This window comes from Carassius gibelio, chromosome B21, assembly GCF_023724105.1.
Source record: "Carassius gibelio isolate Cgi1373 ecotype wild population from Czech Republic chromosome B21, carGib1.2-hapl.c, whole genome shotgun sequence".
NCBI lineage: Eukaryota > Metazoa > Chordata > Actinopteri > Cypriniformes > Cyprinidae > Carassius > Carassius gibelio.
Window position 1 is genome coordinate 15,421,497 of NC_068416.1, and position 24,973 is coordinate 15,446,469.

The 24,973-nt window shown below is 36.8% G+C and overlaps 3 protein-coding genes across 5 annotated transcripts; all 3 read left to right on the forward strand.

Moving 5' to 3' along the window:
- Positions 1 to 4,670: 4,670 nt before the first annotated feature.
- LOC127986188 (EGF-containing fibulin-like extracellular matrix protein 2) lies at positions 4,671 to 10,641 on the forward strand. 3 transcript variants are annotated; one of them, XM_052588443.1, is made up of 10 exons: positions 4,671 to 4,942; positions 5,166 to 5,214; positions 6,701 to 6,913; positions 7,019 to 7,141; positions 7,302 to 7,418; positions 8,122 to 8,241; positions 8,326 to 8,445; positions 8,537 to 8,663; positions 8,730 to 8,925; positions 9,945 to 10,641. In XM_052588443.1, exons 1-10 carry the CDS (start codon positions 4,853 to 4,855, stop codon positions 10,104 to 10,106), a joined length of 1,317 nt encoding a protein of 438 aa, XP_052444403.1. In that variant the 5' UTR covers positions 4,671 to 4,852; the 3' UTR covers positions 10,107 to 10,641. The 3 variants fall into 3 exon arrangements, with proteins under 3 accessions (XP_052444403.1, XP_052444405.1, XP_052444404.1); XM_052588445.1 differs by having other exon boundaries at positions 8,842 to 8,925; XM_052588444.1 differs by lacking the exons at positions 4,671 to 4,942; positions 5,166 to 5,214 and adding an exon at positions 6,382 to 6,430.
- Positions 10,642 to 16,776: 6,135 nt separating this feature from the next.
- Positions 16,777 to 21,528, forward strand: LOC127986447 (neuronal PAS domain-containing protein 4B-like). Its single transcript, XM_052588708.1, has 7 exons — positions 16,777 to 17,173; positions 17,584 to 17,738; positions 17,836 to 17,938; positions 18,048 to 18,339; positions 18,428 to 18,537; positions 18,649 to 18,784; positions 19,320 to 21,528. The coding sequence occupies exons 1-7, from the start codon at positions 16,999 to 17,001 to the stop codon at positions 20,752 to 20,754; spliced, it is 2,406 nt and encodes an 801-aa protein (XP_052444668.1). The 5' UTR covers positions 16,777 to 16,998; the 3' UTR covers positions 20,755 to 21,528.
- Positions 21,529 to 23,993: 2,465 nt separating this feature from the next.
- Positions 23,994 to 24,874, forward strand: LOC127985409 (28S ribosomal protein S12, mitochondrial-like). Its single transcript, XM_052587414.1, has 3 exons — positions 23,994 to 24,147; positions 24,256 to 24,323; positions 24,415 to 24,874. The coding sequence occupies exons 2-3, from the start codon at positions 24,275 to 24,277 to the stop codon at positions 24,795 to 24,797; spliced, it is 432 nt and encodes a 143-aa protein (XP_052443374.1). The 5' UTR covers positions 23,994 to 24,147; positions 24,256 to 24,274; the 3' UTR covers positions 24,798 to 24,874.
- The last annotated feature ends 99 nt before the right edge of the window (positions 24,875 to 24,973 follow it).

Sequence of the window (24,973 nt, forward strand, 5' to 3'; positions counted from 1 at the left end):
ATCACTTTCTCCTGTCGGATGTTCTGGCAAGGTGAGACTTTCACACGTGGCCAAATGAGGTATATTGCTAGTGCTATAAGAAAAGCAGCTGTCCCACCTATTGATAATTGTGAACATTCTAGCTTTCCAATTCAGGGGATGTAAGTGAATCACAATTTTTTTTACCTTTTCTTGTAATAAAGATGATTTACAAGAGGTTATGTACTTCAATACTGTAAATGCACATGTGCTATTGTGACTTAATACAACCAGCTTCACCAGTGAAAGCTTTTAGAGTTTTAATTGAAAGGAATTGTAAACTTAGAGAACACACAGGCACATCTTAAACCTTATGTTTCTGTTGTGTTCATCCTCTTACTGTTTTGCTTGGTCTCTCTCCACCATTCATCTTTCTCCTCATGCGTTCTCTTCTGTTCCTGACACACTTTTCAAAAAAATTCACAAAATTAATTTGAAATTAAATGCATTACAGCAATTGTATATGCATTCTTATGCTCTTTGTTGTCTTTCTTCCGTACTTAGACAACGTGTTGGGAGACATGGATGTTGATCTATAAAAAGAGTTTCTGCATGACTTGAAAGGCTTGAAAGTTTTGGTTAATGATAAAGACATGCTGGACCAACACAAAAGGCATGTTAATAATTTGTTCAGATGCTCATTATTTCTAATACTGATGACATGCTATGTCTAACATATCTGTCCTTTCTACAAACACTATAGCTTGGTATGTGCACAGCTTAGAGGAACATTTAACGTCTTTAGTGAGATGGAGGCCAATTTTAAGGTGAGAAGCATGAATGTTTTCATATACTTTTTAAAATAATATTTTTATTCAGCAAAGGCACCTAAAGACACTAAAGACATTTATAAAATTATGAAAGATTTCAATTTCAAATTCAATTCTTTCTATTCATCAGAGAGCCCTGATTTGAGGATCACTTGACACTGAAGACTGGAGTAATATACACATTTTGTTTTTGTTTATTAATTTGTCTTATTATACGGATGCTTATTGGGTGTACTTCAGAACTTGTCAAGAGCGCTAGTTAACATTGCCTCAAAACTCACACACACCAAGGATGTCCGAGATCTGTTCATCGACCTTGTGGAGAAGGTAATGCACTGACATTGTACAGGTGCATCTCAAAAAATTAAAATATCATAGAAAAAGTCTTAATTTAATTTTGTGCTCAAAGATAATAGGGCACTATTGTGAATGCATTGCGAAGACTGATATGACAGGGAAGAAATTGTTGTATAAAGTCTGTTTTCTTTGTGCACAAGAAGTATTCTCATAGCTTTGTAACATTACAGTTGCACCACAAACGTCACGTGGATTATTTTAACAATGTCCTCACTACCATTTTTGGTGTTGAACATGTCAGTTGTATTGCTGTCTATGCAAGGTCAGAAAGCTTTCGGATTTCATCAAAAAAGAAGAAAAAACAAATCCATTATTAAGGCGTGTATACTTTAAAATGTCACTTCTGACCAAAAGACAAGTCTATAATCCATAATAATCCAGTAAAATAGTCCATTGGGTTTTCATCTCACATCAAACTCCATCACTATATTTTTCAGAACTGTTTTGGACTGTTTTCGCTTGTAAACAGTCCTTGATCTGTGCATATTTCTCTCCCGATTCACACAAATTAACGTGTTTACTCGGCAAAGTGATTTGGTAGAGGTATTTTTAACATGACTTTAAGTTAAAAACATTTATTATAAAAACTATTATTTTTTAATTGATGAACTGGAGTTATTGTTGATATCTTGTGTATTATTAAAATTGCTTCTCTTAGATGTTAGATGTACTTTTGTTCACTGAAAGGTGCTTTGGGAACCCAACAATGGTTCTTCGATGTCATTTCTGTGAAACCCCCCTTTGGAACCTTTATTTTAAAGAGTGTCGAGGAGGGTAATTATCACAAAGTGTGCATGTGATCAATGTTTTCCCACAGTGAAGTAGCTACTTGTTTGTGTCCCCAGCAGGTGTGGGTCAACAGCAGGGGAGTACTATTGGCTGGTCAGCTCTGAAGTGAATGGATCAGGAAACAATTTTATTACCTTATAAAAGGACAGTCCCAGGACAGCTGTCACCCCCTACAAATGGTCATGGAAAATCCCTCAGAATTTCTGCAGAAGAGTCCTCATGGGAACTTTCCCTGGCACTCCTGCTGTTTCGGCTACCTCTGTTGTTTCCATCAAAGCCATTATTTTAATGATGCTCAAACCCTGTTAATTTGTGTCTGCATTCCTTTTCGACATCCCCCAGTAAATATCCAGCAGTATCAGACACAAGCGAGCTCCACCAGGATGAAAGTTAATAAGCCGAAGTGTATTAAAAATGGGAAATAATTAAGGCCTACGAATAGCACAGGATTTGCCTAATATAACCCAGATGGATTGGTTTGCCATTTTTTCCCCCTTGAGTGATGGATTTGGGATTTGATCAGGAAGCGAGAAATTTGGATCCTTGAGGCCTGGAGGAAAACAAGGCAGGAGGGTGAAGGGTGGCTGAGATGCAGGGGCTGTTCAGGAGTGGGTGGAGGGAAAGAAGTGGGACGTCCTAAGCTCATTCTATAGCATTGAACCTTTCCTGAAATATTAATTAGCTATCACTGCCCGGGTCCTGTCTTTTGTCACAGAGCTCTAAAAACAGTCCGCTAAACGAAGAGGGAGAGAGAAATCAACAGAGATAGAAGAACGAGACAGCTTCTGCTGGACAGATTTAAGAAAGTGAGTTTCAAACCATCTGTATTTAACTCCTGTGCACTTGCATTTTGTAAAATTGAGCATAGCAGTACTTAATACAAGTGAGATTATTCAAGCATACTTGGAGAGAAAGGCATTTGATAAAGCATGCACGAGAAATGTGTCATTCCAGGACGTTGTAATCATTGTTGACTTGTAAAAATGAAATGAGTGACAGAAATTAGTCAATGCTTTGCTATCATGCTTAGATGTGACAGAAACCTGTAGTTTGAATTGGAAACAGTTGTAGTTAATGGTTACAGACAAGCCTGGTGGCTTGTTTTTGGACAGATCTGAGTGCATGGAATTGCCTGTGTAGTCATATCCTGTAGAGTCCAGACACTGGCCAATTCTGCTTTTACCTGAATAAACAGTAGAACAAGTCCATAGAAATCCATGTTAAGTCATGTCACTGTTTTTATATAGGACATATAAAAAAGTGATGTACAAATTAAAATGGTATAATGCATTTAACCGTAAAAGATCATCTTTAATCTTGAAATGTGTGTGTAAGGAGAAGTATATGTTATGAGTTTCAAGGAGGGATGATGGCTGAGAAGGTCTGTTATTTGTTTTACAGTTATAAAAAATAACGAGGCCTTGAAATAAATGCTGTACTATAGCAAAAGAGGCCAGAACAGTTGAAATACTTCTCTAGCAGCAATATTTCGGACAGTATAAAGTCCCATGAGCAACATTGTAAAAAGTGGTAACCTGCAATTATTTCAAAGAGATATTTATTATTTCAAAGAGAACCCATAATTAGTTTTGTTGGTGTAAAGTATGTGATGTGAAGTTAAAATACTTTTATACTTTTAAAAACTTTTATCGTAAAGTAGTCAGGGTGAGATGAAGGTGTGAATAACTACTGTATCTCCAGATCACTGAATGTGAGGAATGGAAAATCTGTCATGCAATATCTGATTATATGCACTAACTTGCCTTGTTTACAAGAACTGCCTAGTTAGCAGACTCACATTTATCACTATCCTACAGTATATGCCATGGAGTAATATTTGTTGAAGAATTACAGTCATGTTAAAGTAAACCTAATCTCACTATAATAAAAAGAGTGAGAATTTCTGTTCTCGTTTATGCAGGTTTGTGCTGGTCTAGCTGGGGGATAATGTTATTGTAAACACTTGCAATTTATTAAAATTAGTTAATGCACAGTATTCAGCATGTTCACAGTATTCTTAATCTTGATTTAAATAAATTTTTATTTTTACATTTGCTAATATATTCAATATTACAAGTTGTATACATTTACTAATGTGTTATTTCCAAGCATGAATTAAGAATTAAGAAGAACATTTACCTAGAACAGTGTTTAGTATCAACGAGATATATAGTTTTTATTTATATGTTAAATTAGTTTTTATTTTTATATTTTGGTTTTTTATTTGAATTTAAAGTTTTAGTAATTTTGTATTTTGTCATTTTTATTAGTTTTCTTACACACGCCTATATAGTTTTTATAAAATATCTTAACTTATTTTAGTGCATCAAGTAAAAATAAATGAAATAAAGTTAAATTAAAATTTAAAAAAGTAAATTTTTTTATTAAATATTTTATTTCAGATAAACTTTTATTTCAAGTAACGAGAATGTTAATTTTTTTATGGTTTTAGATTTAACCATAATAATTCTGGCCTAGAATAATTAAATGCTATAAAAAAAACAAAACGTTATTATACATGTAAATTGTACAGCTAGTTAAGCTAGTTAACAATCCAAACGGGGACACCAGCACACCAGTATCCAAAACAAAACATATGGAGGTGGTCAGCAATGCTGGCCTATTCAACAGATCACTTTCACTGCTTCCAAATGATTATGTTGTGTACTATTCCTGTGAAAATGTTTATTTGCAATAACCTTTGTTGTTCTTTTTTTACAAGGTCTCACCCCACCTGTCACTCTGTCCCTTCTTTATTTTACTAGAGGAGACGACAGGAACTGAACAGACCCACTTCACGTGTCTTTTCTCGCTCTTATTGGGCCTCTGTCCTGAGAGTGTGCCTTAAGGACAACTATACACTTGTCCATTCTTCCAGCTGTGTGTGTGGCAGAGTGAATGTCCTGTACCCTGTAACTATGAAGGCCACATATGTGCTACTTTGCGTGGGTCTGGTTGTTCTTCCTGCTACAATCTGTCAGTCTCCTGCTGAACGTGACTCTTACACAGTAAGTAATTGTGACAATTTCTCCCAGTTCTTCTGTCTTCCTCTTCAGTCTTCTGTCATGCTGGAACATGTACATGTCTATCTGCCTTCCTACGGAACTTGGCATATACAGTACAGTGTGGTATTGTATACTATCAGAAATCAGTTTGCACTAGAAGTCATGTTCCTGTCAATAAAAGTGTTTGAGTGTGATGCTACATAATAAAGTGTGTATTCTCTGCCAGGAGTGTACAGATGGCTATGAGTGGGACGTGCAGACTCAACTCTGTCGAGGTGGGTGGAAGGTCATGTGCCAGAGAAGAGAGAGAGAGAGAGAGAGAGAGAGAGAGAGAGAGAGAGAGAGTTTTAATACACTGTGTCCTGAGTAAACAGGACATTAAGCACAGACGATTAAAAGAAGCTGTAGATGTAAAGCTGTGCAGGGTAGCCCCGCCCACTTCCAAGTCTTATTGGTCAAAAATCCTGCTTCATATAAATGGCTAAATTAAGTAGTTTATATAAATTATGTATCAATGTTAAAATACTTTCTGTCCCAGTTTAATATTCTAGATATACAGCACATCCTTAGCCAAGCACAACGCAATAAAAAATTAAATGAGCAACAAGCAATAAATTATTTTGATCTGAGATTTAGTATTAACCCTTTAACTGCCCCACCAAGAAAAAAGAATTTGAAAAAAATTTTGTTTGCATTTCTTATCTCCTTATGTCATTAGTTACCACACTCAATGTATTTCTTTTCAACACGTCCCATAATTTTTAAAATATCGGCCTCTACCAAATGGTTGATATGTCACTTTATGGCAAAAGTACCGGAATTCATACACATACTATGGAAATCAGAAAATATGAACTATAATGAATGATCAGAAAGTTATATTTCTCAGCAAATAGTACATTCTGACAGCAGAAAGGATTATCTGAAAACATTAGCTTAGCTTTTCTTGAGCAGGCAGTTAAAGGGTTAACCAAGAAATGATGTTGTTGGTTGATTGGTCCCTTTTTCTGCAGCTTGTGGTAACTCCATTTTGAAATCTGATTGATTCTGCTTCATTGTCTCATCAAATGTTTTATGATTGGTTAATAATATTGTGTGGACATACAAAACTATTTATAAACTATTAAACATTTTTAAGATCACAATATACCTGTTAACTTCATGGTTCTTATAATTTTTTTGGTAAATGATACAGATGATTCTTTTTGGTTGATATTTTTCAAAATGATATTTTAATGTTTATTGGCTTTCTTAAAGGGCCAGTTCACCCACAAATGATTCCTGTAAGACTTGTGGGGAACACAAAAGAAGATATTTTAAAGAATGCTGGTAACTTAACAGTTTTGGTTAAATTATATATATATATATATATATATATATATATATAAATAAATAAAAAGATAACATTTCTTACAATATAATCTTTTATGTTTCACAGAAGAAAGAAAGTCATTCAGTTTTCGAATGACATGAGTGGGAGTGAATGTAAATGTGAGTAAACTGAATTTTCATTTTTGGGTCAACTGTCCCTTTAAGTGTATAGATAACAAAAAATATATATACCGATTATTTTAGTTGCTAAAGAGTTAGATAACTAAAAGTAAAAGAACTAAACCCCTTTCTTTTTTTCTGTTTATTATCTTGTGTTGTTTATACAGTATGTATATTTGTTTTTGTACGTCTAGTAATTAATAAACAAATGTACTAACTAGGATATTCAAATGACTTGTAAAGCTATATTCTGTTCTCTGTTTTACTTAGACATAAACGAGTGTGAGACTATCCAGCAGGCTTGTCAGGGAGAGATGAAATGCTTTAATCACTATGGTGGTTACCTGTGCCTTCCTCGCTCCGCCTCTGTGATCACCGCACTTGAGCCCTCCAGCCAATCAGAGCCCAGTGTGCCTGTGGAGAGTAATGAGGCCTTTAACCCCTGTCCCGTAGGCTACAGGGCCCACGGAGATAACTGTGTGGGTGCGTTATTTAATGCCAAATGCAGGCAAAGCCTATTCGTGTGGTATTAGATTGTACATGTGCATCAGTATGATATCCTAAAGCTCTTCCTCATGTTTTGGATAGACATTGATGAGTGTGAATTGGACATGCATGACTGTCAATCCAGCCAGGAATGCATCAACACTGTGGGAACCTACACCTGTCAGTGCCCTCACGGCTACAGCAAGACTGGCATAGAGTGTGTGGGTAAGAGAAGAAATTATGTTTTTAAATGGCACTTTTCACAATACAAGATTCAATTCAAGATTTAATTTGCAGTGCAGAATCAGTATGGTCGATTTAATTTAGCATAAGATTAAGCTTCAGTTCTGCAGTCTACAGAAAGTATCTCCTCTCATTTGTTAAGATATCGACGAGTGCAGGAACAGGTACTGCCAGCATCGCTGTGTGAACGTGCCAGGATCTTTCTCTTGCGAATGCGAGCCTGGCTTCCAGCTGGCGGGAAACAATAGATCCTGTGTTGGTAAGTCCTTAAACAACGTACATTTTGTGCAACCAAAATTTGCTTAAATGCTAATTTAAGTATAGTAGTTTGACAAGTTAGTCAAAACTCAAACAGATAGGGTCGCTTGAACTCCAAAAATAACAGAAGAGTAGCATAACATGAGCAAAAAAAGAAGTTCATATGATTTGTGCTCTATATCATAGCAGGTTACAGTTTATTTTAAGTTGTACTTGTTACACTGTAATTATACATTTAAGTACTGAGTAATATTAATGAACTACATCATGCATAATTTATTGTTATTATAACAGTAGGTACATGTAACGCGTAACAAGGACACCTTAAAATAAGGTGTTACCTGATAACATTATACGAGGAACATGTCCTGTTTGATGTCAGTGAAGATCATTTTGTGTTAATCTGTATTGTTTGTTGTGATTGATGTATGTATCTGTATATGTTTTTCAGAATAAATAGTTTATTTTATTTTTTTACTCTAACTAAACAATTGAATTGTACAGTAGCACACAGGTCATATGTACTGTTTTATGATACCGTCATGGTGCTTTGGAAGTCAGCAGCACCTGTACACCTATAAACCCAGAACACTGCACATGTGATTGTTTTATTATTATTTTTGGGTAGATTATTGCTTTAATGCTGTCTATTCAGATTCTTTTTCAGTAAGTAAGTTTCTCAAATCTTTCTTCTTTGTTATCAGATGTAAATGAGTCTGAGATGGAAGCACCTTGTCAGCAAAGGTGCTACAACAGTTACGGTACATTCCTGTGTCGCTGTGTTCAAGGCTATGACCTGGGACCTGATGGCTACTCATGCAATGGTTAGTGCAAAAGACATAATCCTAATAGTTTTTGACCAACTGACGATGTGCTGAGTGTAACTGGTTTCCTTTCTCTCCTCCCAGATATTGATGAGTGCAGCTATTCCAGTTTCCTTTGCCAGTTTCAGTGTGTGAACGAGCCTGGAAGATTCTCCTGTGTTTGTCCAGAAGGCTACGAGCTAGTTGGAACACGACTCTGCCAAGGTACTGAAACAAAATCCCCTTTGTTTTTACACTCGACTCTTATAATCACATTTCCCTTGGTTTCAATTTGTCATAACAATTCTGTGTGTAGATGTGAATGAGTGTGAGACAGGCGCTCATCTGTGTGGCGAGGGACAGGCCTGTGTGAACATCCATGGTGGACATAAGTGTGTCAGCTCCAACCGCTGCCAGGACCCCTACATCCAGGTCTCAGAGAAGTAAGCCATTTCCATTGGTTTAACATCCCTTTCCCCTTTTCCTTGTGTCACTTTCTTTCGGTCCAGTCGTTGTATATGTCCGGTGGTGAAGCCAGGGTGTCGTGACCTGGCCTTCTCCATTGTGCATCGATACATGAGCATCACCTCTGAGCGCTCCGTTCCCTCCGACGTCTTCCAGATCCAGGCCACCAGCGTCTATCCTGGAGCCTACAACTCCTTCCGCATTCGTTCTGGAGACGAAAATGAAGAATTCTACATACGGGTTAGTCAGAGACACACAACTGCTGTTTAACATAAGGTTACATAATGTGTGATCCAGTAAATACTGGTGAAAATGTTTCTGTTTCGCATTCCTTTTTATAATCATTCATCTGGGTTCATGTCTCTTATGCTTTGATCTAAATACAGTAAAAACAGTAATACTGTCAAATATTACTGATACGAGAATTTTATCAGTTGTTTCCTATTTTAATGTATTTTAAAATGTCATTTATTCCTGCAAGGGCAAAGCTGTCATTACATTAGTCTTCAGTGTTACATGATCCTTCAGAAATCATTCTAATATGCTGATTTGGTGATCAAGAAACATTTCCCATTATTATCAGTGTTAAAAATATGTGCTGCTTAATAATTGTATGAAAATCTGTGAAATTCTGTGAAAATTGTACATTTATGATTATTTGATGAAAAGAATGACATTTATTTAAAATATAACATAAAATTTCAACATTAAATATGTATTTAATGTCAAAGTAATCTACTGTAATCTATTGAATGCATCTTTGCTGGAAAAAAAATATTATATAAAATAAAAAAACTTAACAGCCCCAAACTTTTTAAACAGATTTTATTTTATTTTATTTTATTTTATTTTATTTTTAATACTTGATGACATATTTGTTTTGTCAAATTAATGTCATTTGTCATTAATGCCTTGAATTTTATGTGAGCAGCTATTGGTAGCCAGTGCAAATTGATAAACAGAGGTGTGACGTGCATTCTTTTCGGCTCATTAAAAATTGACCTTGCTGCTGCATTCTGGATTAATTGTAAAGGTTTGATAGAACTGGAGCAATAATAATCCAGCCTGGACAGAACAAGAGCAACAAGCCGTTGTGAAGCATGTTCTGAAAAAACAGGGTTATTTGACGTGTTCAATTCTTAGTTTGAAGCTTAGTTTGAAGCTTTGAAAATCCCCAAACTTTCAGTCTGAGTAAAAATGAAAAATCTCAGATTCTCCTACTTTTGGACTCATTTATTTTTGTAATTTCTTGTTCCTAGCAAATCAACAACATCAGTGCCATGTTGGTGTTGGCCAGAGCAGTGACGGGACCGAAGGAGTACATCCTCGATCTGGAGATGGTGTCGGTCAATCCTCTCATAAGCTACCAGACCAGCTCTGTTCTGCGCCTCTCCATTTATGTTGGGCCTCATGCTTTCTGAGGAGAGAGAGAGATGGAGTCTATTTCTGCTTTTATGTGTTGAAATTTGGCAACACAGTTCCACAATTCACCACCTAATGATGTGAAATCATCTATTTTGGTGGCTGACTTTGGCCGCGGACTGCGGGCCTATTCTGGGAAGCGCTAAAGCATCTGAACATTCATTGGTCTCACTTTGTCATTCTCACACATACATCCAGCATACAAACACATACAGATGCAACACGCTGCAGATATATCACAAAGATATAATTAGTTATTAGGACCAGCTAAAAATAAAAATAAAAATTATAGAATTATGTAACCAAAATACAATACGTATTCCAAAATGCTTTTGTAATTATGTTTATCCAGTGTAATCTCAGAAAAGAAAACAAATGAAAGAAAAATCCAGGTTTCTATAAGCCTTAAATGAAACATGAAGACAACCATTTTCTTTGTAAATATTTTGTGAAACCAGTTTTATGTAAATTTTTGTATTTTTCTCATTGAATTCAAGACTACAAAAATAAATAATTCTTTTTTCCTTTTTTCTTTTTTTTCTTTTTTTTGCTGAACTACATTGTAAAAGTAATACATAAAAATAAGTATTTTCTAATCCTCCTTTCACATCTTTGTTTTTATAATCTTCTTACCTTTCTTGTCTGTATGCTGAAAATATCCAAGTTTGTGTACACATTAATAATTCGGTTAAAGTTTCTGTTGATAGTGAGCATTTATGATCAGCATAGATGAAATGCATTACTCAGGTGTCTCCACATGGTGACAGCGTAACACTGGTGCACACACTGTTCTGCTATTACCTGAAAGAACCATGATTACAGTCAGCTTTAAGCGCCAAAGTTAACTCAAATAAATGTCACATTTATATTCTTTTTTAGGCATGTTATTTTAGGGCTATTGTCCTTTGAAAACTACTCTAGCTAACAATCATTTTTCATCTTGGAAATCCTATGTATTTACTACAAGATATAGAAAGCTTTAAAGTTGTCCTGTAGATTTAAATCGACCATATTCATAAAGATGGGACAAGTTAATGAATAAAAAACCAATACCTAATATCCGATACCTTTCTGTTTTTGCAGGCCATTCATTAACATAATTTCCTCAATGGGCTGGTCATCTCACACTTGTTTTGGAACAAAACGAGTAGGAAGTTCTGTTTGAGTCAGTCTCTGATTTATTACTGCTGTGTGTGTGAAAGGATCTGTGTGTTAATTATAACGGCATGTGGTGTATTGTGAAGCTATAAGTGTGATGGTAGCTCTATCAGGGAAATGATGAGCTCATCGATGGTCAGTGTTGGCACAGAGGGCTTGTGGGAAGTGCAGCAGATGGATGTAGGTGTGACAGGAGTAATCATATCAGATGATGCTTTCTGTAATATTTGACATTCTTCTGTTTTCTAAGACTCCGAAGGTCTTAAGACTTTCCTGTGGAACACAAAAGAATGTCGGTAACTAAACAGCGTTTGTTCTCAACATTCTTTCAAATATCTTCTATTGTTTTTGGCAGAAGTAAGACAGTGCATGCTTTTTTTAGTTTGACTTTTTGTTCTGACTACGACCGCTTTCGATGAAAACTGAATTAATATATGTTACCTTAACATTTACATTTGTTTAAAATTAAACAAATGCTCATATGCCTGTCTATAAATAGCTGCATTTCCTCTAACAATAAACAAGGTTAGTTATTTTCATTAGCAGAGAGGAAAACCAGGGCTTTGGAGCTATTTTTGTGGTTTAGAAGAGTAATGTTCCTGTCCACCCCCTCAAATCCACGTCACAATCGGGCCATTAAAACACATCATTCTCTGATCACCACGAATGACTGAAACAACACATGCACACTCTTGTCGTGAAATTCGAAATATTACCTTTCCCCTCATTTTTGCTGGTAATTTGAACTCATTTCCATCCCACACATCAGGTTTACAAGATGACAAGGTGAAAAATGTTTCGTGAAATTGTGAAATTACCTCCCGAGTAATTTAATGTGCTGAAAAGGTGTGAAAGAAATGACAAGGTGAGTTCGTTTTGTGTCAAAGAAGCTTGTTATATTACCAAAGTGTGAGTTTTTAAACATATAGGATGACTTCCCTTTACTTTTAGTTTTAGGATATTAATAAAGGCCATTTAATTGATGGAGGTTAAATGTTGCGACTTCGATTCAAATTGCTGGCGTGTTTGAGAACAACCATCATTTCGCATCTCTTACAATGTGCAAATTTTGTTACTAAGTTACTGCAGGTCCGTTGCCATGGATGCAGAGATACAGAGATGGTCAAGTATCAGCTTCTAGTATAAACCCCTAATTATATTTTAAAAAAAGAATAGAAAAAGACACAAAGACAGGAATACTACAAGTGAAACACACTGTGCAAGTTGTTATCAAAATTCAGTTTTGATCACATTCGGTGGCAACATATTGTCCTGAATCTGGAGTCCAAATTAGGATGGATATTTTGTGTATGAGTGTGCCATACTTAACATAAGCCAAGAAGACCTTGAGATTTTTCCTGGAAAGCTGAGATTTCTTCGTGGATTCAGTGTGAGACGATTACCCATGTGTTCTTTCAATTTTTAAAGAAATGACCAAAGTTCAATGCATATTAAAAGATGTCCATGTGAACAGATTATGAGCATTACACATATTCTCCAAGAAACCCCATCTTTCTGATTTCAGCAGATGGCCGTGCCACCCACGTAATAAACAAAAAAGCCCAGTGGGGGCTCAAGGGTTAGGGTGACAGGTCCCTCTCTGCAGAGATATGTCTCCCAAGGGTCAGGTCCACATCATCCAGCAAAGTTTTCATCAGTATTGATAGCATATGTTCTGAGCGACGTAAAATGCTGTGGCTGTGCAACAGTCCTATATTATCCAGCTTCCTATGTACATCCATTATAGTTCAAAGGCTAAAAGATTTTGTTATTTGATCAGTAATAGCCATAATCATATGGACATAAATCTGTTCACATGGACATAAAAAAGAGGAAAAATACAGTATTGATGCAGATAATGGCAGTCGGTTACCACATAGGATGTGAAATATTACAAACAGGAAGTGTGAGTCAGACTCATTTAACCTCAGGACAAAAAACAAAACAAAAAAAACTGACACATCACCTCTAGAGGGGTGGATGGATGCCAGAACCAAAATACAAGCAGGCATCTGATGCCCCATAGTATTCTCAATTTAAAAGTTACAGAAGACCATCGAACACATATGGATATGTCTGTCCTTGAGCAGTATATTTAGAATCTTATAGAAAACTGAGAGTGGTTTGAAATAAATGAGCACTGTTGCTAGGTGTTAAAAATAGCCTGAGCGACTAAGTAGAAAGGAAAAAAACAAGCGCAGTTACAAGGTTGCAGTTTGAACAGGCTTCATCAACCGTAGGAGATGTGTGGGCGAGAACTTAGCTCACGTATGATCGCTGTTCGATGTTTCAAACTTTTGTAAACACACCAAATGTATGCATGCACTTCTCTACAAATTAAGAAGCCATAAAAACATCTTTGGTTCCCCAAATCATTTTTCAATGAGCAGTTCTTAAAAGATTTTAAGAAAGAAAAATGTATTTGCTGAAAATGTTCTCATCCTCAGGGCATCCAAGACGTAGATGAGTTTGTTTCTTTATCAGAACAGATTTGGACAACCTTTGCATCACTTGCTCACCAGTGGATCCTCTGCAGTGAATGGGTGCCGTGAGAATTAAAGTTCTGATAAGAACAGATAAAAGCATTTAAATAATCCTCAGGACAGACATAAGAAATTCATCAAGTTTTTAACTTTTTTTTTTCTTCTAGCCATAATATTGCTTTCTGTAGTTAAAAAGTGTCCCATCTGAATCAGGTGATGCACTGTTCATAAGCACTGTTTATAAATGAAGAAACACAGCTTTTCACATCACAAGATATTAACTGTTGGACTGGAGTCATGTGGATTATTATTATGTTTTTATCAGCTGTTTGGACTCTAATTCTGATGGCACCCATTCAGCATTTTATTTTTTGTTTTTTATTGAAATCACACACACACACACACACACACACACACACACACACACACACACACACACACACACACATATATATATATATATATATATATATATATATACAGTACAGACCAAAAGTTTGGACACACCTTCTCATTCAAAGAGTTTTCTTTCTTTCACAGAAGGCATCAAAACTATGAATTAACACATGTGGAACTACGTATATATGGAATTATATACATAACAAAAAGGTGTGCAACAACTGAAATATGTCATATTCTAGGTTGTTCAAAGTAGCCACCTTTTGCTTTGATTACTGCTTTGCACACTCTTGGCATTCTCTTGATGAGCTTCAAGAGGTAGTCACCTGAAATGGTCTTCCAACAGTCTTGAAGGAGTTCCCCGAGAGATGCTTAACCCGTGTTGGCCCTTTTGCCTTCTGTCTGCGGTCCAGCTCACCCCTAAACCATCTCGACTGGGTTCAGGTCCGGTGACTGTGGAGGCCAGGTCATCTGGAGCAGCACCCCATCACTCTCCTTCTTGGTCAAATAGCCCTTGATGCCTTCAATGTGACTCTACAATTTAGTCATGAGAATAAAGAAAACTCTTTGAATGAGAAGGTGTGTCCAAACTTTTGGTCTGTACTATAGATAGACATTTTAAATATCGAAAGAACCTTATTTGACTTTTAATGTGATTGAAAGGTTTCACGTTCTAAATGAAATCCATGGATGCCAAAAAATGAGTCTTTATTTTTAGAAGTGTATGGAACTAAAGTCTTAATGAGCTCTTAACTACAGTAAAATGCATTCTTGTTATGAATCAATGGGCTAGGTCATGATGACAAAGATGAATGATCAAAGCACATAGGGATGAAAATAGACAGAATCATTTGGCCATATAAAGGGCTCAGCAGATAAGATCCCACTTTATCACAATATATTGTTTACAAGTGAAATGACACGTGCCTTTTAATACATGTTACTTTAGATAAACAAAGTTTGTTGAGTTTGAGCTCCAGATTATGAATTTTAAAATAATTTTAAAAGAAGTGTTGCCAAGCAACAGATTATCCCTGTTCTTTACATTAAAAGAGTAAGGACCTTGATTCTTCTGGTTTTAAAATAAACATGAACACGAAAAAGAAACTGTAAAACCAGACAAGTGTCCTTCAAACTGTTCATTCACTGATTTCTCTTTATTTCCCCTTCCTCTCTCTCTCTCTCTTTCTCTCTTTCCATTGAAAACTATTTTCTGTTTTGTTTCCTTATTCACATGCAAGTTTAAGAAAAAAGAGAAAGAAAATAGAAACACTGAATATGAGTTATATTGAATTTTCAAATGTAAAATGATTTTCTCAAGAGATTTAAACTCCTAGTATAACATTTGATTTGTTAATAATCAGTAGGCTAATACTGTTAATGATATCAACTTAATGCTTAACCATGCATGACTTATACTACATTTTTTGGCCTGTTTATTAAAAGTATAAATATGTTTAAATATTTGAAAATTATTTTTTATTATTATTTACTTATTATTTCTAAAATGTATTTTATTATACAAATTTTTAATGTTATTAAGTATTCGAAAAACTTAGTTTTAATATGCTTTGACAGTAGGGGGCGATCTTACCATCATTTTCTGTAGTTAAACAAATTAAATAAAATGCTATTATAAAAATGTTATTTTGAAAAAATATCAAAACAAAAATCGAACGTGACCTTAAAAATTAATCGTATTTTTATTATAACAATATATTACTACATGGCTTGTTTAAACTTAAAATTATATTACAACATATAATTTATATATATATATATATATATATATATATATATATATATATATATATATATATACATACATATATATATAGATAGATAGATAGATAGATAGATAGATAGATAGATAGATAGATAGATAGATAGATAGATAGATAGATAGATACAATACAGTATATTTACAAATAAATTTTCTCTTATATTCATACTATAAATCGTTTTCAGAACTGTAAACCTGTTTGATGGAATGACCCACCACAGCCTATATTCATGATCCGTCTCTTGATTTAACTGCAGTTTGCTGTAAAATTGTAATTCAACGATCATGTTGTGTGTGGGGGTAGTCGTAGGATAAAACACTTATTTTCTTAATCGTGGTTATTGTTTGCTTTCTATTTTCATCGCAGGGGTGGCATGATGTAGCTAATTGCTGTTTGTGAGTTATCAGCCTCCTACTAATTAGATACTTTGATGAAGAAGCAATAACCACAGGTGCATCTACAGTTTTTAATTAACATATCACTTAAATGCATTGAGATGAGATAGCCTATAAATTCTTACTCTTAACCCTGTCCTCAAATAACAGCATTTAGCAGCAAATTCTGTTTTTGCGCCTGCTCTGAGCGCGCAACAGGGTGGAGAGTTTGGACAACTGCCATCGTCTAGATTTGTCCAAATCTGGCTTTGTGCGTTGAAAGGGATCCCATATTCATCCTACGTCACTATCACAGCAGCAAAATGCAGAGATACTTGGAGATCAGATTCAGATCCATTTATGCACGCCCCCTCCCAACATTTCTTCAGGCGCCTCTATATAAAGGATCTGGAGGCAATGTTGCCTCAGAAGCTTCACGCGAAAGCGTTAGAGATCCATAGCATACCAACAGTGCAACTAAGGAGAAGACAGAGGATATATGGGCAAAGAAAAAATGTTTTTCTCAATTACAGAGTAGTTTTTTTTAAAGATATTATCCGATACTTACAAGAAGTGGCGTCTGCCCCAAATGATGGCTGAGTAGCTCTAACCGCAGGCAGTTTTTACTCAGATTATTCATCCTTTCCAACGTTTTTTTTTTTCTTTCTTTTTTTTTGTTTTGGTGTCGACAAAATGTACCGGTCCACTAAAGGAGCATCAAAGGCTCGGAGGGATCAAATCAACGCAGAAATTCGCAACTTGAAAGATCTTCTGCCCATCTCAGATGCCGACAAAGCTCGTCTTTCCTACCTTCACATCATGTCCCTAGCCTGCATTTACATAAGAAAGTCCGTCTTTTTCTCTCAAGGTACGGTTAACTTAACAAGGACTTTTGAACATTATACTGAGAGATCATACAGAGTTCATGAGTTGGCATTCGAATATAAGTTATGGATGTTGCGTTAGCTCTTCAGTGTATTTGCTTTCAGTTTCTTGAAAGGTTAAAAAGTTATTGATCATTACACGGTTTTCTAAAGAACATAACAAGTTGAATCGAAATAATTTTAAAACCTTTATTTATCTTACAAGCATAAAGCAGACATTTCTGAGGAATCTCTGTCTCTGTCCAGAGTTCTGAAAGTTGCTGGTCTCTGTCTATGGTGCTGATTTTGAGCCATTTAGATTCTTTAGATTACTTCCTTATTGCTTGAGACTAAGGATTTGTACTATGTATATGCAGATCTTTATTTTGAGATTTCAATGTTTTGTCTTGTTCAGTGGCAGCAGGTCATGATGTGAGCGGAAGCGTCTTGTCTTTGCCAGAACTGTCGGATTTGCTGCACACACTACCAGGGTTTCTCCTAGTGCTGACGAGTGAAGGAAAACTCCTGTATCTATCGGACAATGTCGCAGAGCACCTTGGCCATTCCATGGTAAGAAACAAATTGTAAAATAAACAGTTAATTTTACTTTGTAGTACTTTGTTAGGGTCTGGTGCATGCTAAAAATAATTATTTGGGTTTCTTTCAGGTGGATCTGGTGGCTCAGAGTGACAGCGTGTATGATATAATAGACCCAGCCGACCACTTCATCATGAGAGGCAACCTTGTGCCAATCACCACACCTGACACAGGTAATTTACACTGTTGTTTGACACCTTCTTTTAACATAAATACTTTGAGGTGTATTGTACATATTGTAAAAAATGATCCCTTTATTTGTCACTCTTTTTTTTTATATAGACCGTCTCTTTCGCTGCCGCTTCAGCACTTCAAAGTTTGTAAGGAGACAGGGATCAGGCAACAAACTGACATTGGTTCGGGCATGCTGTCTGACACCTCCATACCACACATCTTCCTACTGGACCTCCAATCCAGTGTGGGTGTGTTTTTGCTCCCCACTGGAGTCCAGTGTCCCTCATGTTTCGTCAGCTAGGAATCCTCTCCCCACCCCTCCTGCGGAGCAGTCTTTCCTCCTTTCCTGTTTCCAGTCTCAACACAGCCGGGACATGAGAATCCATGCTGCTCAGGACAGGTACAGTATGAGTCCTGTGGATGTCCCTGTCGGTATATGATTATGTATTTGAGAGTGAGGGAATAATCCTGTTGTCTCCCTCTGACAGTGTAAGCCTGTACCTCGGCTATGACATAGAGACTCTGCGTTCTCGCTCATGGTACAGTCTGATTCATCCTCGTGATCTCTCTCATGCTTCTGCACAACACTGCACCCTGTGTGAGTACACAACTTTATTCATTTATTTTCATTTTTAAATTTGAAACCATATATAAAAAAATCTGGTCTAGTACATGTAGTTTGTTAATTGGCCAATGTGTCCTATTTCAGTGCATGAAGGTGGAGGGAGGCAGGTGGAGATGGTGCTCCAGGTAGAGGCAGCAGATCATTCATGGGTCTGGCTTTACATTGTTCTTCAGCTGGAGACTGGAGAATATCCCATCAACAGCCACAACTATGTTATAAGGTACAAAGGCTACCAGCTTTTGAGTTTAATATACTATAAAATAAAAACAATTATATTTAAAATTGTAGTAAAATTATTAAATAAATAGATTTTTAATTTGATTAAACATACTTTTATATATGATTATTATTACTGTTATTATTATTAATAATAATTGTAAAATAATAATCATTATTATTGTATATAATATTATTTTTATATTAATGATAGGGACATCATTTTTAATGTTTCTAATAAACTTTCAATAATGGTAATATAAAGTATTATTAATATTAAATAAAAAATAGTTTTAATTTTTACTGTCTTTCATAAAATTAATAATGGTAATATTTAGTGTTGTTGTTGTTAATATAATAATAATAAAAATAATAATTTATTATTAATACAATTTATTATTATTATTGAGACTTTTTATTATAATTAAAATATTTAAATACTATAATTTATAATAGTAGTATTTTTATTTCATAAAATCTATCTTAAACACATTTATAAAATAATAAACAATCTGTGATTTTCTCTACCCTTCTCTCAGTGAGTCTGAAGCCTGGTCGGTGCGTCAGCAGTTGTATTCAGAGCAGAACCAGCTGGATCTCCTGTACCAGGAGACACGCCAGAGCTCTGACCCCCTGTCCAGCCCGGACCAGGTCTTCACACCCAGCAGCGGTGGCCTGTCATCCCAGTCCTTCGACTTCAGCTTCACCACTTCTGGCCGGAGCTCCTCTGAGGAGCTCCCTAGCACCTCTGCAACCAGCATGGCACTCGACCCTCTTCAGGGCTTTTCTCACAATGAAGAGAGCCATCCAACCATCCAACTTCATGGCGGTCACCAGATGTGGAGATCAGCCATGACTGTTTCCCCTGAACATCTAAGCAACATCCCAAGTCTTACTACAGTTCCCCAAACTCATGTCGCCCCACCGCCCCTTCCTCCGTTCAAACCTCCTCCTAAGCGCCAAAGCTCAGAGGAGTTCATTTGCACACCTCCTTACACCCCAAGACTCGGAGGGGGGAGTTTCATGTTTGGTGATGAGACCTTTAAATCAGACCATAGCAATGTAGTCAAAATGAGGCAGTCTATAACCTCAGTGCCCCTTCCTGCAAGCATCGGCCCCACTCAACACTGCCGCAAACGCCTATACGAAACACTACCGCCCACTCCAGACAGCCCAGGCAGTGACGAATGCATTCTCATGGTGCTTCCGGAGATCAGAGGACCTCTGTATGTCGACGTCCCCCATTTCCCATTCCACAATCACCCCGAAGGCCTTTTAACCCCCGAGGCCTCACCGACTAAAAAACCCTGTTTGAGTTTCTTCCCTCGGGAAGATGATTCAGAAAGAGAACGAATGGAGATCTCGCTCCTGGCTCAGTACATTAGCACTTTAGCTGAAGGTTTCTGTCACAGCCACCCACAAAACACATCGGCTCCCCCTCATCACGCATCGTTTGAGGGCCCAAACTCCTCGCTGGCTCACATTGATGTCTTTATGTTTGAGGAGAAAGCAGTAGATGGCATCCCTCTTCCAAATCTGCCATCCACCTCCCCCGTACCTCCCTCGTCTTACTCATCAGAGCCGTCCTACACTCAGTGCTCTCCGAGCCGCAGCTCCCCTGTCCACGCGGAGGAGGAGGCGGCGACTCTGAATGTTGTAAACCACCTCTGTAGCGTCCAGTCGACGCACTGTAAACGCATGGCCAGGGGTGGGCCGCAGGAAGCCGAGAGACCTGACGAGGATGTGGAGACGATGTCCGCCCCAGGGTCCCCTGCACTTCCTGCCCTCACTCCTGCTCTGCCTTGTGCTCAGTCCCTCCTAGAGGAGCTGGTCACCATGGAACCTGTGTTTGGGGCAGACGCCCCGATGACTCCTGCCGAGAGGCAGCAAGATGAGTTGTATCAACTCCCTCATCAAAGCGGGCAACAGATCTTCTACCCAGGTGAGAAACGGTGGCATATTTTGCAATTATAGCATGTCAGTATCTCAAAGTTGTTGTGCCTAACTGTGCTTTTTCTCTCTCCTTTCCGACAGATGGAACCAGTGATCACATGTTTTAACATAAGTCTGTGACTTAATCAATGAAGTATGGCATATTGTCATCTTTTACAAAGCTGTTTTTCTGGGATAATGTGGTAGATTTAAAACAAAGTGTGTAAAAAAGGATTATTTATGTTTATATTTCAATATCATGAAGTCACATGAACATGCATCCTATTCATATTGGACTGTCACTTTGGGGAAAAGTACTTAAAGTAACATTAAGGCAATTGCCACATTGTATTCACTTATAGTGAAGTCTGTGTTTTACTGAATTAATATGTTTATGAATCACAAGTGTATCTTTAAGCCATCGTAGAGTTCTACGATCAAGTAGAGGATTGATTCCTACCTACAATACTCTCTTTCTATTTGCTCTTCATTGTGCCATTGCATGAAAACCTTAGAGAAAACTTAATAATAGACAATATTCCTTTATGTTTTGTCCTTTGTTTGTAGAACAATATAGGATTTGCTTACAGTCTTAAAACTAAAGGTTACTGACATTGATGGTTCCTTGTAGAACTTCAAATTGCATGAAAGGTTCTTTCTAGTGGATATATAAATGTTCTTGAAATTAAGAAAAGGTTGACTGAAAATTCTTTGAGGAACCCAAAGTGGTTCTTCTATGCATTGCTGTGAAAACCTTTCTTTTTAAGAGTGCATTCAATGTATTATTTGTTCTTGTCCACAATGAATATTCTTGAATTTGATGTGCTCTTGTTTCCAAATATGTATATGAGAGTCAATTAAATGCATCAAAGCGAGGTTCATCGGTGTGTGTTCATTGTTGCTGCCCCCTCCATTGTTCCCTTTCATTCACTGCCTTTTTAGTCTCCATGGTTTCCTAGGACCGACTGACGCAGATGATGAGGTGCTATCTATTTTTCCTGACGTATGCTCTTGACTCAGAAGCACAGTGGAGACAATTAGACTCCTACACACACACACACACACACACACACACACACACACAAACACACAAACATGCATATATATCCACAAACTGCCGTACAGTGAATAGTCAGCCCACACTTTCCCATTATACCTGGAAGCTCACGATAACACCCTATATGGCCTTTCCTGTCTTTCCATTTATTCCTCTTGTTGCTGGGGAAGCGAGATCTTCCTTTTGCAATCTCCACCTCCGGTTCCCCTAAATCATTGTTTGCTTTTCAGTTATCCAGTTACGCACCTTTTTGATTGAGTCCGATGCCGGTGCTGCGCTGACCCTCCCAACTTACCGCCCCATGCCCAGAAAAACCCCACGAGTTTCATCTGAATAAAACTCTCTTATGTCCTCACTTGCTGTCCTTGTGAGAATGATGCGCTTTCAGCAATGAAGAGGAATAAAAATAGACGGGAGTGAAAAGAGGAGGAAAAGAGGGAATGGGGAGCGCTTGGAAGGTGCACAAGCACTTTTAGGTGCTTATTCATTTTGCTTTCCTCCCACTCCTCCAATCAGTCAGCTGGATTTCTTTTCATCCTCCCTCTTTCACACATCTGTGCTTTCTCACTGATACCATCCCATTCATTAGAACCCTCTCTCCTTATGACTCACCTTACCTCTTTAAATCGTCTCTCCCTTCTCTGCTCTCTTGCTCTTCATCACACAAACAGGCCGTGCCCACTTAAATCATAATAGAAATGCAAAAATTAAGATGCGCTCATCTTATTTTCTTTAGGGTATGATGAAAACAACCACCTACACTGTCTGTATACTATTCAAACGTACAAAACATTTCTATTCTTAAGCTCTAATGCCAGGGTGCAACATCAAAAGAACAATTTTCTCAACAAATGAATTATATTGGCAGATATACTTCACAACAAACCTTTGAAATAAGTAGGCAAGCTGTCTTTATCCTGGGGCTTGAGAAGATGTCCTCAGTTCTCCTCCACTCACGAAGGCCTGCAGTGCACCAACATGAAACTTTATTTATTGTCTTCAGTATATACGGTGAAGACTGCTCAGTGCTGACTTTCAGTGGTCATTAATGGAAACTGTATAGAATGCTAGTGAAAAAAAAAGAGAATTTATTATCAAAATATTGTACTTTAAAAGAATACGGTTTAGTGCAAACTGAATGTAATGTTTAGGTAGGATGCTTAATTGCATTGTGTACAACACAACGTGTAGGGCACCTTTAATTTTACATTATTAAATATAATTTTACAGTAAAGTGCACTTTTTGTGCTTTAAGTGTTAGTTCACCCAAAATGAAAATTCTGTCATTAATTACTCGCCCTTATGTCACTCCAAACCTGTAAGACCTTCGTTCATCTTCAGAACACAAATTAAGAAATCTTTGATGAAATCTGAGAGCTTTCTGAACCTTCATAGACAGCAATGTAGCAGACATCTTAAAGGCTAATAAAGATAGTAAGGACATTGTTAAAATAGTCCATGTGACATCAGTGGTTCAACCTCATTATTAAGCCATAATTTTCATTTTTGGATGAACTAACCTTTAAGTGTGTTAGGAAACACAGCCATGAAAGTATACACACTTAAGTGTCCTTTTAAGTCATTAAAGGTTAAGATCACCCAAAAATAAAAAAAGTTAGCATTTAGACCTACGCAAAATTTGTTTCAAACTTGTATGAATTTTCCTTTATGTGAACACAAAAGGAGATATTTTGAATAACATGTGTAGCTAAACAGTTGATGGTCGCTATTGAAATCCATATATGGAAGTAAATGCAGACTATCAACAGTTTGTTTTCCCATATTCTTCTGAATATCCTTGTCTGTGTTCAACAGAACAGAAGAAACTCATTCAAGTTTAGAACAACTTGAAAGTGAGTAAATAATGACAAAATTCTCATTCTTGAATAAAACTTGTTATACAACTTCCAGAAAATTACACCACCGAAATATTTTCTTCAAGCCCCACAAAAATATCTAAATAATTCCTAATTCATATTTTAAGACGTGTTCATCACAAAAGAAATGTATTCAAATCGTTTTGTTTTTTTAGTATTAATTGTATTAAATGGCATTTATTTGAATTAATGGCAATTTATATAAGAAATACTTAAAATCACCTTTTGATTTATTTGTAAAAAAAAAAAAAAAAACATTTAGTACTAGATTTACCACAGTGACACACTAGATGGCGCTATTAAGCAGTTCAGACTTAAGATCGTCACTGATCCAGGATCGAGGAAGATTCCTCAGGTTCAATGCATTTTCAATATGGCGACGCGCATGTCGATAACATAACAGTGAGGGTGAAAGAGTTCGTCCTGTTTTCCTTGGACTGAGAACTAAAGGCAGCACTTAAGAAACCTTTTACACTTTGTTCTAGCATAACGTACATACAGGTAAATTAAACGAAAGGAATAATTTTACACTAGCACAATGTGTATCACCATCATTCATAGTGACCCTATACACATATCTTAACTTATGATTTGATTTTGTAATTACAGTTCCTACAGGGGAATTAAAATGTATTTTCTTGGAAGTCTGAAACCAGTGCTGTCGTCTGTTTTACAGGGTAAGTCTCAGCAACATAATTTTTATTAATGTCCTACTAAAATAAATGACTGAAATCAATGATGCTACTTTACATTGTGTCGTTTTGGCAGCATCACACTCTGCACCTTTCTGGTCTGGACCTGTGTTCACCAGGACCATGGCCACTCTCAATCAGATGCACCGTAAGGGCAGACCTCCCCCGCCTCGTCCAAAGATCAGTGCCACTTATGGGCATCCACAGCTCAAAGCAGTAGTGCTGAAGACCATGATCAGGAAACCCAAGAAGCCCAACTCAGCCAACCGCAAGTGTGCACGAGTCCGTCTGTCCAATGGTCAAGAAGCTGTGGCGTACATCCCTGGGGAAGGACACAACCTCCAGGAGCACAATGTGGTGCTGATACAAGGAGGCAGAACACAGGACTTACCAGGGGTCAAAATCACTGTGGTCAGGGGCAAATATGACTGTGCACATGTTGTGAAGAAGAAACAGTAATTACTAGAAATGTGTATAACTGCATATATGACTGTAATAACTTGGATACCAACAAATAAACTCGGTCTGAAATGTAAGTAATGATGGTCAAGCTTAATTCATACAGATATCCCAATCCAACAGTGATCTGATTCTGCAGTGTTATTTTCACTGAGTTTGTTCAAGTAGTATTTCTG

Excerpts from the sequence above, each read along its gene's own strand:
- LOC127986447 (XM_052588708.1), top strand. The coding sequence starts at position 16,999 with ATGTACCGGTCCACTAAAGGAGCATCAAAGGCTCGGAGGGATCAAATC. Across the intron at positions 17,174-17,583 it reads GTCCGTCTTTTTCTCTCAAG|TGGCAGCAGGTCATGATGTG; the intron begins GTACGGTTAACT and ends TGTCTTGTTCAG. Across the intron at positions 17,739-17,835 it reads AGCACCTTGGCCATTCCATG|GTGGATCTGGTGGCTCAGAG; the intron begins GTAAGAAACAAA and ends GGTTTCTTTCAG.
- LOC127986188 (XM_052588443.1), top strand. The coding sequence starts at position 4,853 with ATGAAGGCCACATATGTGCTACTTTGCGTGGGTCTGGTTGTTCTTCCT. Across the intron at positions 6,914-7,018 it reads CCACGGAGATAACTGTGTGG|ACATTGATGAGTGTGAATTG; the intron begins GTGCGTTATTTA and ends TGTTTTGGATAG. Across the intron at positions 8,446-8,536 it reads TGGAACACGACTCTGCCAAG|ATGTGAATGAGTGTGAGACA; the intron begins GTACTGAAACAA and ends TTCTGTGTGTAG.
- LOC127985409 (XM_052587414.1), top strand. The coding sequence starts at position 24,275 with ATGTATTTTCTTGGAAGTCTGAAACCAGTGCTGTCGTCTGTTTTACAG. Across the intron at positions 24,324-24,414 it reads GCTGTCGTCTGTTTTACAGG|CATCACACTCTGCACCTTTC; the intron begins GTAAGTCTCAGC and ends TCGTTTTGGCAG.